At 41.8% G+C, this 12,546-nt stretch overlaps 1 protein-coding gene across 1 annotated transcript in view; it reads left to right on the top strand.

Moving 5' to 3' along the window:
- The first annotated feature begins 4,999 nt into the window (after nucleotides 1-4,999).
- The window catches only part of PLCL1 (phospholipase C like 1 (inactive)), a 333,051-nt gene continuing 325,504 nt past the window's right edge, over nucleotides 5,000-12,546 (top strand). The window contains exon 1 of the mRNA XM_060622790.3: nucleotides 5,000-5,354. Coding sequence (XP_060478773.2) covers nucleotides 5,112-5,354 — 243 coding nt within the window. The 5' untranslated portion in view covers nucleotides 5,000-5,111. The remainder of the gene's footprint in view (nucleotides 5,355-12,546) is intronic.

Here is a 12,546-nt window from a genome sequence, read left to right as displayed (position 1 = left end):
TACAGTGTGTATTGGAGAGTGTTATGACTGAATATAAAGATATATGTAACTCAGTTGAAAATCCCCCTACTCATGTTTAGTGCATCTTTGAACTTATCGGGAGAATTGGCTCTTAATGTCAAAATATTTTTTTTTACACATATGTGAACAAGAGAATAAATGTGTTTCCTCACACACTGATGAATCAGTAAGCCTCACCCTCTGTCAAGATGACATAGAGGTAATGCTGATGTTATGAGGAAAGGTTGTCATGTCTAATGTGATGTGCAGGAGTGGCTCATCAGAATAAGTGAAGTCTGCAGGACTTCACTGAACTTGCACCCTATGAGAGCCTCATACAGCAGGAAGAGCACAAGCTTCGAAGTCATTGACTAGGACTTAAATACTGGTTCCACTTCCTGTTGGCTCTGATACTGAGCAAGCTAATTGACCCTTTTGATTCTTATCTGTAAAGTGGAGATCAAAATACTTCATAGAGGATTATCAAGTATATGGAAAGCAGGTGTCAGTTCTCTTCCGCCACTGTGATTTCCTGGTAGTGTATGGAAAGTCTTAATATTCTCACAGGATTTTTCTTAGGCCCAGGGCTCTGTGGTGATTTCTCTGGGCTGGAAGAACTACATTGACATATCTGGTCATTGATTCTGGGCTAGTTGGTTAGGTTCCTATCAATTGTCTTTCAGTCTAATTCTAGATTTCAAGTTATTCTGATTTATAAGCATCCTTTGACTTTTGCAACTGCTTGCTTTGGGTATGCTCTGATTTCTGCCCTAGGATGGAATTCTAGGATCCCAGAGGATGAGAAGTCCTATAGTATGGGCAGTGACAGAGCCTTTAAAAAAAGAATCAGGTGTTTCTGGGTGGTTCAGTTAGTTAAGTGTTGGTTTGTCTAGGTTTTGGTTTAGGTCATGATCTCATGGTTTGTGAGTTTGAGCCCCACGTCGGGCTCTGTGCTGACAGTGTGGAGCCTGCTTGGGATTCTCTCTCTCTTCCACTCTCTGCCCCTTCCCCACTGGCATTGTGTCTGTCTCTATCAAAATAAATAAACTTAAAAAAAATTAAAAAATTAAAAAAAATAAGATTTTTAAAATTTAGTCAGAGGATTGCAAAGATGAAGATTCTGTCCATAAATATTTATTGAGCACCTCTTCTGTGCCAGGCATGGTTCTGGGAGCTGGAGATAAAGCAATGAACAAGGTCTTTTGCACCTAGAGATTACATTCTCTCTCCATTTTAGTGGGGCAGAGATAGGAGGTCAGTATGACAGAATATATAAGTAAACAATTCCACGGACAGGACAGTTTATTCCCAGTAATAAAATGCTATCAGAAAGCAAAACAGAATAATATGAGTAGGATGATATGTATGTGGGGTTGAGGGAGCAACTTGAGATTTGTGATCAGAGAACACCTTTCTGAGGTGGTGACTTTTGAATTGCTAATGAATTATTCTTATTCACATCCCTTCCCCCACCCACATCCCACCCCGACTCCAGCTTCCAATTGGCCAGTCAAGTGATTGCTGCCTTATTTGGTAAAAGGTTGAGAGGCAAGAATTGTGAGTGATATTAATTTGGCTAAGGGTGGTTATTAATGGTGAGGGAGGAATGTGCCCATGGCTACTGACTTAACCAAATCTGGCTTAACTTTTCTCTCAGTTTTGGGAGTGGGGCCACAGAACAGAATCTGTTGCCAGGTAGGAGCAGATTCAGTGGAGTTCTTTTTTTTTTTTTTTTTTTTTTTTTTTTACTGCAAATATGAGTATCAGGAAAAGCCTATTGAGCTTATGATAGAAGACAATAGTATGGGGGTGCCTGGGTGGCTCAGTCGGTTGAGCGTCTGACTTCAGCTCAGGTCATGATCTCATAGCTCATGAGTTCGAGCCCCGCGTCGGGCTCTGTGCTGACAGCTCAAAGTGTGGAGTCTGCTTCAGATTCTGTGTCTCCCTCTCTGCCCCTAACCCACTCGCATTTTGTCACTGTCTCTCTCAAAAATAAACATTAAAAAAAACTTTAAAAAATAAAAAAAAACAAGACAATAGTATGAAAGACTTGTTAGACTAGGGTTCAACTAGTTTCTCAAAGCAGAATGAATTACATAACAGCCTTTATGAACAGATGCTCAGAGCAAAAGATTTAGTACGAGGTGTGTGTGTATATGTGTGTGTGTGTGTGAGAGAGAGAGAGAGAGAGAGAGAGAGAGAGGAGAAAGGGCTGAGACGTGTCTGTGTATGTGTGTGTGTGTGTGTGTGTGTGTGTGTGTTTGCCTTCACATGAGGGTGACAGAGAAGGCTGCTAAGCATCTAGTTGAAACAAAAAATTTTGTATTCTTACATGCTACACTTTCTGGCAGCTGCTTCTGCTCCTCCTCCTCCTCCTCCTCCTCCACCTCCTCCTTTTCCTTCTTTGAAGACTACTGACCTTAAATGTTAGTAAGGTGACACTAATTTTAATACCTTAAAAAACAAAATCTTGGGGCACCTGGATGGCTCAGTAGGTTGGGCATCTGACTTCGGCTCAGGTCATGATCTCACGGCTTGTGAGTTCAAGCTCCATGTCAGGCTCTATGCTGACAGCTCAGAGCCTGAAGCCTGCTTCCGATTCTGTCTCTCTCTCTGTGTCTCTCTCTCTCTTTCTCCCCCTCCCCCACTTGTTCTCTTTCTCTCTCTCTCTCTCTCTCTCAAAAATAAACATTAAAAAATTAAAAAAAACCCAAATTCTTATCAGAATAATATACAAATCTTTAGGGTGGGAAATCTTTGTAAATGATACTAATATTGTAAAACAAGATAATGAGTAAGATAACTGCTGTTTACATTTCTTGGAGGACAATCCAATAATAGAATTTTTACTAGGGTAACAAGGAAAAATTAAGCTCTGAAAGTAACTTTACAAGATAAAAATAAAAGATAGTAATAGTTGAATATCAAAGAAAAAAATGATAGCCTAAAATAGGTTATATTTGTAAGGATAGCAAGTAAAAATATTTCCTGTGCAAGAAAGGTAAGAATTCCCTGAACTAATGGAGATGAAGGACAAGTATGGTTGTTTTAAGTCTGGGGACCCTTTTACTTTCTGAGTAATAAAGGCAGGTCACTTGAAAAGGAAATTTTGAGTTTCCCTTCCCGTCTTTTACATGTAAGAAAGAAAAAAGCATTTGCTATTACAGATGCAGTTCTTAGAATCTCACTAGAGGGTGGTGTTGGTTCTAAAACCAGAGGTTGCCAATCTACAGTACATTCATTACTGGGCTGCATTTATATTTAAAGAAAAGGTAAACTGGGGCTTTCTCAGTCTTACCTAAAAGTTGACAGATGTCAAGTCTGAAACCTCCCAGGGGCCTTATCCAGTTCTGGCTGCTTGCAGCCCCAGAGGAGCCAGATAAAGTAGCTGAGATTACAGGAGGAGTTAAGTGGCAGATTCTAATTTCAGCTCCTGCACTAAGTAGTAGACAAGAAACTAAAGCTTCCTGGGCCTTCGTCTCATCTGTAAAACGAAAAGTCTGCCCTAGATGATCCCTTAATCTCCTTGCATCTCTAAAATTCTGAAATTGTAATAAATTCTCGGTCTAAAAGCCTGAAGAATTTCTCATGTCCTTGGCCAGACAAAGGAACAAGTATCTCAAATTATCAAATTATTAATAATTAAAATATAATTTAATGTTATACATGAGGTTTAACACGGAAAAGCCTTTAAATCAACTTGTCATCTTCCGTCCTTTTGGGGAAGCTCAGAGCCATCTTTTACATCTACCTGAGCATTCTGTGGTAAATTTCAGTGACAATGCATCATCCATAGGTGTCTCTCTTCTTGGTTGCTAACTTGCTGGGAAGGAGCAAAATATGTTTATATAGGGTTATCTAGAGAGAGGAGGTTGAACCATAATCAAATAGGGATGTTTCAGGACAGAGACGAAATCCCCCATCTCATCTTGTACTTGGCCAACTTCCATCATATCCTATCTGTGGCTTTGCTAGGGGTCGCTCTCCAAAGGGATTTAGTTGGTTCAGTTTCCTATTACCCTCACCTCTTCTATTCCCATTACCCTCACCTCTTTTTATCTGATTCCCTTTCCTTGTTGTGTTTTTTCACATTGTAGAGTGAACTGAAGATCATATTATGGAACCTGAAGCAAATTATCCAACTCCAAAGTCTCAGTTTATGTCTGCATGGATTTGACTTCAAAGGGTTGGTGTAAACCCCTGATGGTGCGAAGCTGCGCTCTGTCACCTCAAACACTTTGACATTAGGGCTCAACACCTCCTTTTCTCCAAATTGCTTTGTTTTGCCAAAGGTTTCCTTCCCCCGCCCCCTCCCCCAGCCCCGGATTTTGTTGCATCTGCAGGCTCATTTCGAACATCTAAACTTCCTAAAATGTACACGGAGCGCCTGAGGGTGCGCACACGCGCGCGCGCTCACACCTTCGCTCGAGTACACGAGCTCTGCTGGGCCGGCTCCCAGTTATAGAACACATTCTTCCATTCTTCGCGCTCGGGCACACCCCTTCGCAGTGGGGATTGGTCGGGCCGACCCCTCCTCGGCGACGCTAGGCTCCTCAGAGGCCCAGGCGCCTGCCAATCCCCACGGGCTGTCAAAACAAGTCTTCCCTCCCTGTCACAACAGAGCGGAGTGGAGGCCGCCGCCGCCGCCGCCGCCGCACTTCCTGGGGCCGCTGCGCCGCGGTCCGCGGGCAGGTGGCGGGTGCGCCGGGCCGCGGTCGTCTGGCTCCGGCCCCCTCAGGCCGCGCGCGTCCCGGCCTCGGAGGCCGCCCGGCCAGCCGCCGGGGGGCCTTTTGTCTGGCGCAGAGCAGGCGTTCGCATCACATTTCGGACACCTCCCTCTCCGTTTCGCCTCTCCTTCTCCCTCCCGCTCGCATCTCCTTCCCCATTCCCGCCGCCCTACCCCAGCGGACTGCCGGCTTCCTGGACCAAAGCCCGCGGACGTCTCTACCCAAGCGATGTCTCCTCTCCAGAAAGTTGCCGCCGCCGCCGCCCCCGGGCGGTGAAACAAAGTGTGGCGGGGCCGCCTCCGGGTGCAGGAGCGCACTCGTGTCCAGAGGCTGGACTCCGCTGCCGGGCGTGCCGTCTCCCCCCGAGAGCCCGATTCGCCGGCCATGGCCGAGGGCGCGGCGGGCAGGGAGGGTCCCGCGCAGCCGGACGCGGCCGGGTGCGAAGACGACCCCCGAGTGGGCCCGGACGCCCCCTCCGGGGACGGAGCGGCTGTGGCCCCTGGGGGCCGGTGGAGGGATCGTCGCAGCGGGGTCGCGCTGACGGGCTCTGCAGGGGCCCCGGCTGACAGCGAGGCTGGCCTCCTGGAGGCGGCGCGGGCGACCCCCCGGCGCAGCAGCATCATCAAGGTGAGCGAGGCCGCGCCACCCGGGGAGCGTGGGTGTGGGTGGCGTGTGGGTCGGGGATCCAGGCAGGATGTACGTACGGCGTGTCCGGAGGCATCGCAGGCTCGGCATTGTTTTCTCCCACCTCCCTCATTACCAAACCTTCCTTCCTCGTCCGGAGGTTCCCAGACTCAGCTCTTGGCCGTGAGAAGCAGAAGTGACTTTTTTTTTCCCCCCTGACAGCAGAGGAAAAGTTCCACTCTGCGTCTTTGCGTTTTGATGGATGCTTTCTCTCATTTTCTCTGAAAGCTTCACTAAACCGTTGATGGAAGGAGGAAGGGAGGATTCAATATAAATGCAAACCACAGGATGGTTGTGCACTGCTCTCCAGAGAAAGGTTAGCTTAGTCCCCCCTCCACCCCCCCCCCCCAGTAAAGGAAATGCACAGTTAACCCTCAAGTGAAAGAAAAAACAAAAACAAAAACAAAAAACAAACAGCTTCCTCCCCACCCCAAGAACAACCCTCCAGATTCCAATGATCCTGAAATCCCAAGAAGGGTGAACTTTCCCGGTAGACAGGCAGAGTTTTCAGTGGACCCTGTGACCAAGTGGAGAGCGATGGTGGAGCCCAGAGTTTCTGCACTGCAGAAAGCGCGAGCACAAAGCAGTCAATAAATACCCCGAGCATCATCCCAGGTCTTTGTGGTTACCACCGCAGGAAGGGAAAATGCTTCCTGACCGCTCGACCACCAGACAATATTTCTCTTCATCTATTTGGCAAGAAATTTGTAAGCCTTTTCCCTGCTTTATCTCTTTCTGTCTTCCTTCCGCTCGGGGCTTGCCTCCTGTTAGAGATTTCATCTTTTGGGTGCATGACATGTGGTTACGTATCCTGGAAGTCAGAACTCTCCCTTAGGCTTTGGAAAAGGGCCTCAGCATAAACGAACGTGAGTAATCATGTGCATGTGAGATCAAAATTGATTTTGGTAGAGTAGTCAGTATGAAACTGTGTGTGTGTGTATTGCCAAAGATGAGACTGAAAGATGGACTTGAAACTACTGACTATTCAATTTACTTGGTGTGCTAATACATGCAAGACCATTGTTCAGGGTTGAGCTGTGTAACCAGCTCCTAATGCCCAAGCCCCAGCTCCCCTTGCCAGTGTGGGGAGACTGTGCCCACAGTACATCCACCTAGCTCCTAGTATTGTCTGGGCTATTCCCCAACACTGACACATGGAAGTTTAAAACGAACAGGAAGATTTCTATATAAAAAGAAGAGTGGGTGGTAGTTGCAAATGACTTGTAGTAGTTTCTGTTATTCTGTGCCTTTTAGATGATTTGAAAAGGAGTGTTCCATTCCGGGTGTGAATTTGGATAAAAAGGGAGTGATCACTTTTTTTTTCTTTTAACCCACAGGTCAGAAAACATATTATTCTGAAACTTAAAAAACAGCACAATTAGGAAACAATTACATTTTGGATTCTAAGATATTGATACTACATGTGTTCCCTGTGTGTGAAAACAAACACCACAAGATAGTTTAAAATATACCATCACAAAAAGTGGGCTCTATAGTGTTGTAAAAAATAAAAGTAACAGAGTGTAAGGAATATATAAATGCTTGCAACTAATTTGCAGTTTCTAAATTGTATTATGTTCTGGTTTATATTCTCAGAAGGACCCTTGCTGAGTAATTGTGCCTTTTTGGTTTTGAGATTTATTTTTGTGGCAAAAGAGGAAGGCAACAGAATATCAACTTGATCTTTCCCCTATTTAATAGTAAAATAAGCATTTAATAAATGGTTTTTATAATTAAAGGTACTAGAAAATGAAGTAAATTGGTATTATTTTAAAGTAGGTTTTATTGAAAAAATAATATAAGCAGATGAGAAAAAAAATCAAATGTTGCAAAGGAGCATGAAGGGAAGACTCCCAGCCACTCCACACTCCCACTTACATAGTCCGCCCCCATAGCTGTTAACACTTTCTTAAGTATCCTTCCAGAAATATTCCATGCATATGTAAGCATATGTATCTGTATATATCTGTGGTGAACTATTGACGTTCTTGATTTATATAATAAAATTTAACTGAAGTTTATAGGCCTCATATTTTCAAATTTGTTTCAAGTGCTTTTGATTCCTAGTGGGTTGTCCAAAATCATTCTGATGTGTCAGTTAATTTTCAAGAATAACCTGGTGGATCATTGGTGAGCATGGGTCCTTAGGGTCTGTTCCCAGAGGCCTTCATTCTCTTCCAATGGGGAAAGAAGCAGGTGGTGGGGTTCTGTTCCACACCATCTCTGAGATCAAGGAAGGACCTTTCTGTTGGCATCTGTTGAATCTGCTGCCCCATGGTTTGTTCACTTTAGCAAAGTAAAAAGGAGAGTCTCTAAAAACGGTCTAGATCATATAATAAATATGTAGCACATATCCTATATTGAGAGAAAAACACATTCTTCAGAGTTTGGCCAAGCATTCTTTTTATTTAGCATTAAAACATACATAAAAAATAAAGGCTGTAGTACATTTTATGTTAATCAAACTATTAAATGCGGTTCCAAATAGCCTTAGTATTGTGATAATTGATATTCATAATCATAACTCTGAGCCACTGGAAGGTTGTAAATCATCAAATGTTAAATTATTTTCAGCTCAACTTAGAATATTCTCTATTAACTTGAATATTAGACAAATCAGAATAGTGCATTCCTCTATCATACCAGGAAACAGACTGTCTTGTATATTAATAAAAGAAATGTCTTGTATATTAATAAAAGAAATGTTTTCAGTAAATTTGCCCTCTCTAATTTGTGAAAACATGATTTTAGTTGAGAAAACAGTTTCCTTCTGAGCGGATGAAAACAATAACAACAATTGTCTTTACACATCTTTGTAGTGTCTACTATAGCTGTTTTTCTACTATAGTTGTGTTTTCTCCCTTATATGCCAAGTCCTAAGTTTTAAAAAATTTAATGGGGGGCTTAAACTTGGTTTTCTTTAATCCATCCATTTTTTGCCCTTGTTTTTCTGTATTATTATTTTCGACAGCATTGACATTGATAAATGCTTCACGTTTTTGGTAAGTGCATTGTTGAATACCAGTATCGCAATAGACTCCATCTTAACTGCTTCTTGATGACTTGGGGTTGAAAACGACAAGTTATTTACATGCAAGTTTGATTATATAAAACAATTATGTACTATTCTGCATATGAATATATTTCTATTTAAGATATGAGACCATTTTTCTATCTAATTTTTGATATCAAACTTATAAGTTTAAAATATTTAGTACTGTCGATTATAGTTTATAGCTCTTTAACTCTGCAATGATTTGGAAATAGAAAGCAGCATATCTCATTCCTTATAGTAATGATGGGAACTGAAATACATACATGTTTTCTAAATAGCTGTTTTTTCTTCCATTGTATGTAACATATTGAAGGGTTCTATGTTTTCTTTTCAATTCTACTAAAATATAAATTCTCTAGAAGAAATCATCATTTGGATGTCATGGACATAGGTGTGTTGGATGAAGATAGGAGATGGGAATGACGTGCTGATACCTGAACTGAAATCGTGAAAGTAATTGCTTTGGTATTTTTTGTGTCTCATTATTTTATGTCATGGCCAGTCTTATTCTGTCACGTTCATTTTGGGGCTAGTGTGGTGGGTTTCTGAGCTGTAGCCTCAAAGATGTGCCTTGGGTACCTGTTGACACATATCAAAATTATGGCTCTCTTCCGTGGGGCAAAAGGAGTTTTATTTTATTATGAAGTATTGCCTACTGTGAGTCAGGTACTGTAAACTAGGAGCTTTCATACATTATGTCACTTGATCCTCACAGCAAACCCTCTAAAGTAGAGAAGAAGGGTGCCTGGGTGGCTCAGTAGGTTAAGCATCTGACTTTGGCTCAGGTCATAATCTCGTGGTTCATGAGTTCGAGCCCCACGTTGGGCTCTGTGTTGACAGCTCAGAGCCTGGAGCCTTCTTTAGGGTCTGGTCTTCCTCTCTCTCTGCCCTCCACCACTTGTGCACAGTCTCTATGTCTTTCTCAGAAATAATAAATGAAAGTAGAGAACAGAGGCACAGAAAACTACTGATTCACGATGTGGAGTTAGGATTCATACCCATGTCTGGTTAACTCCAGGGCTTGTGCTCTTATGCTGACTCTCAGAGGCAGGAAGGCCACAGTCTGAATACTTTCTAGGTTCGAAACGACATGAACCTGTTAAAAGAGTGGCAGAAGAGTCTGAATCTTGGGCCCTATGGCTTGCAGGGGAAATTTTCCTTTCTCTGCTCCCCCCACTTCCCAACCCAGAACACCTAGAGATGGATGGCTCTAGAAAGGGATTGCAGACCTTCCTGTCTTTAGTCATTTTGTGAGGCCTGTGCTGTATTTTAAAACGCATAGCAATTTGGCAGATGTCCTCCATGTTGCCAGTACACATCTGTTGTTTTACACCAGGCTGCTTCTCCCGTGCCCTACATGTAGGTGAGGTTGTGAGGGCTTGTATTCTCTTTTAGACTGATACAGAAAGGAAACAAGTACCTTGGGCATAGGAAGATGCATTATTCTAGGAGAGTGATGAAGTAGGGGCTCTGAAGCTAGAGCTCTGAAAGCATTTTGTATTACAGTTATGAAGGGTAACTAAATATGATTGAAAAATCACAATTTTAGGCACACTATAAGCTAAACAGGCTTCTGTAGATGAGCTTGGGAATGAATCAGCATTTGTAGACTTATTTCTTTCTTTGCCCATAGAAGTATGTGTTAAAAGTTTCAAATAACTAACTTATGAGTACATTTTGGAAAAACAACCTGATTGTAGAGTGGAGCTGGTCAGCCTTTACTATAGGGGTGCCGTGCGCATGCCCTGGTGGCTTTAGTCGGAGGTGCCCCTCCTAAGGTATGATTCAGCTATATTAATAGTGTTGAACCTCTTAGGTTGATCTGGTTTATTATCCCAGCAACTTCAGTCACAGTGTTTACTTCCTCTGAAATTGCCATAGAAACATGGACACATTTCACCTTAGAAGTGGTTGCCTGTCACTGTAGTCCCTTTCTGATGTGATTGCTTATAATGCCTCTTAAGAATATTAGGAATAAAATTTGGATAAAGAGCTTTGTCCTGTTTTGAGGAAAGGTTTTAGAAGTGCCTATGAATTAGTGTTTGCTATTGCTGTGTGAATTCACACTATTTGTTTTCCTTCCTGGAAAATATTTTAAGGTTCAAAAAGTATAAGTTAACTATGTAGTCATTGAGAGGTTAAATATACATTGCAATTTAGACTAAATAGTTTTTTTCTCAGCCTTTTCCTTTTTATAGTAGAGAAAACAAATAATTAAATTTTGTACTGTAAAATGTCAGTTGAACATATGTTGCCAAATAACACCTGAGGCACAGCAGGGCGCCTTGAAGAGACATTAGGAGACAGCCAACTTTACCTTCAGTGCGATTGAACAAAGATCCATTATTGCTTCTAGGTAATGCCAGAGCAACTGGTCAGGCTGCCCTGCTCCTCCATCACTTTTGTTCAGCTTGAATAATAATGAAATAGAATCCCATTTTCAGGAGTGATGTCCAACCTGAGACGTATAAGATTGTACATTTAAAACAGCTGCCCAACTGGGGCTCCTGAGTGATTTAGTCAGTTGAGCGGTGGACTTTTGATTTTGGCTTGGGTTATGATCTCACTGGTTGGTGAGTTCAAGCCCCACGTCAGGCTCTGCGCTGACAGCATGGGGGGCCTGCTTGGGATTATCTGCCTCCCTCTCTCTCTTCCCCTCCCTTGCTCTCTCTCTCTCAAAATTAAATAAATAAGCATTAAAAAAGAATAAAACAATTGTCAAACTTAAAATGACTTAACAACAGTACGAGGGAGGAGCAATTGTTTGTCTCCCATCTTAGCACCAGTAAATGAACCATTGGTTATTAGATGGGAAGAAAGAAAAATTTGATTGAACTTTCTATCTAAATCTAAGGTAATAAATTAGTAAATCTTATTATAGTAAAACCTGTCAGTTCTATGAAATCTTATATTTTGATAAGTGTTTTAATAATGTCAAGAGGATTTATTTGTAGTTTCATTGAATTTTATTTATCTCTGTATCCCGGTTCCTATAAAAGGGTACATAGACAAAATTTATTGTGATTATTGAGTATGCTAAAGGTGACAATAAAAATTACCACCAAATGGTCAACTTCTATAACAACAGTTTTTTGTTTTAAGTTGTCACCAATGTACTATGCATTTGAGCTAACACTTGATGGCAATAAAATCATAGTATGTGAAAATATTGGAGTAGTTCCTTGGATTTAAAATTAAATTGGATTTGTCCTTTTGTTTGTAGCATCTTATATGGATGTGTTTAAGAGAGATATAATCTAGTTCATTTTCTATTGTACCATTTTAACTCACCTCACTAATACTAGCATTACTTTGAGAAAAGTGGGTTTGAACATGGTGCGCAGAAAGGAATCATTACTTACGTTATCATTAGCACTGTAGGAAGAAGAAAGGCAGGTTAAATTTGAAAGTAGAACAATCCATCCAAAATGAAACAAAACAACATGAAAACTAAACTATTTTAGAAAGTGTGCTTAGTTTCCAAAGATGTCTTAATTTCTATAAGTGTATGAAAGTGTGTAGTGATTATAGGCAAGGATATTGTGCTTTTCCTTAACAATACAATGTTGTATTCAAAAGATTAAAACACCTTTGAAAGATAATTTCTGCTTTGCTAATTGTTTCATGCTGACCTTTCAATTCTTTCAAGAGCCTTTTAAAAGATGCTAAGTCTGTACTAGACTAAGCACAGGAAGTATGTACAAATTGGCAAACTTGTATTATTGTGTGGTACAATGTGAAGGTTAGAAATGATCATGAGGTTGTATTCAGAATACCTTCTGAAGTATTGTGGGAGATAAATGCACAAGGAAGGCAAAAAGAGGCAAAAGAAACACTACCATTAGCTAGGACTGAGATTTCAAAGCAGAACTCTAGAAGGTTGGAACTGATCATGTTGTAAGGGCTTTTCCCTAAGACACAAGTGATTTCAGACCAAAGCAGGCCAAATAGCCTGTGTGCTCAAAGCCCACACCCCCCATCCTAGATCTGACAGCCAATGATGAGAATGGGAGGCTCAGGAGCACAACTCCCAGGGCCAAAGAGTAAGGTGGCAGCAGAAGCAGAATGTGCTAAGGCTTC

Source organism: Panthera onca, chromosome C1 (genome assembly GCF_046562875.1).
Source record: "Panthera onca isolate mPanOnc1 chromosome C1, mPanOnc1 haplotype 2, whole genome shotgun sequence".
Lineage (NCBI taxonomy): Eukaryota > Metazoa > Chordata > Mammalia > Carnivora > Felidae > Panthera > Panthera onca.
This window is presented reverse-complemented; position numbering and strand designations above follow the sequence as displayed.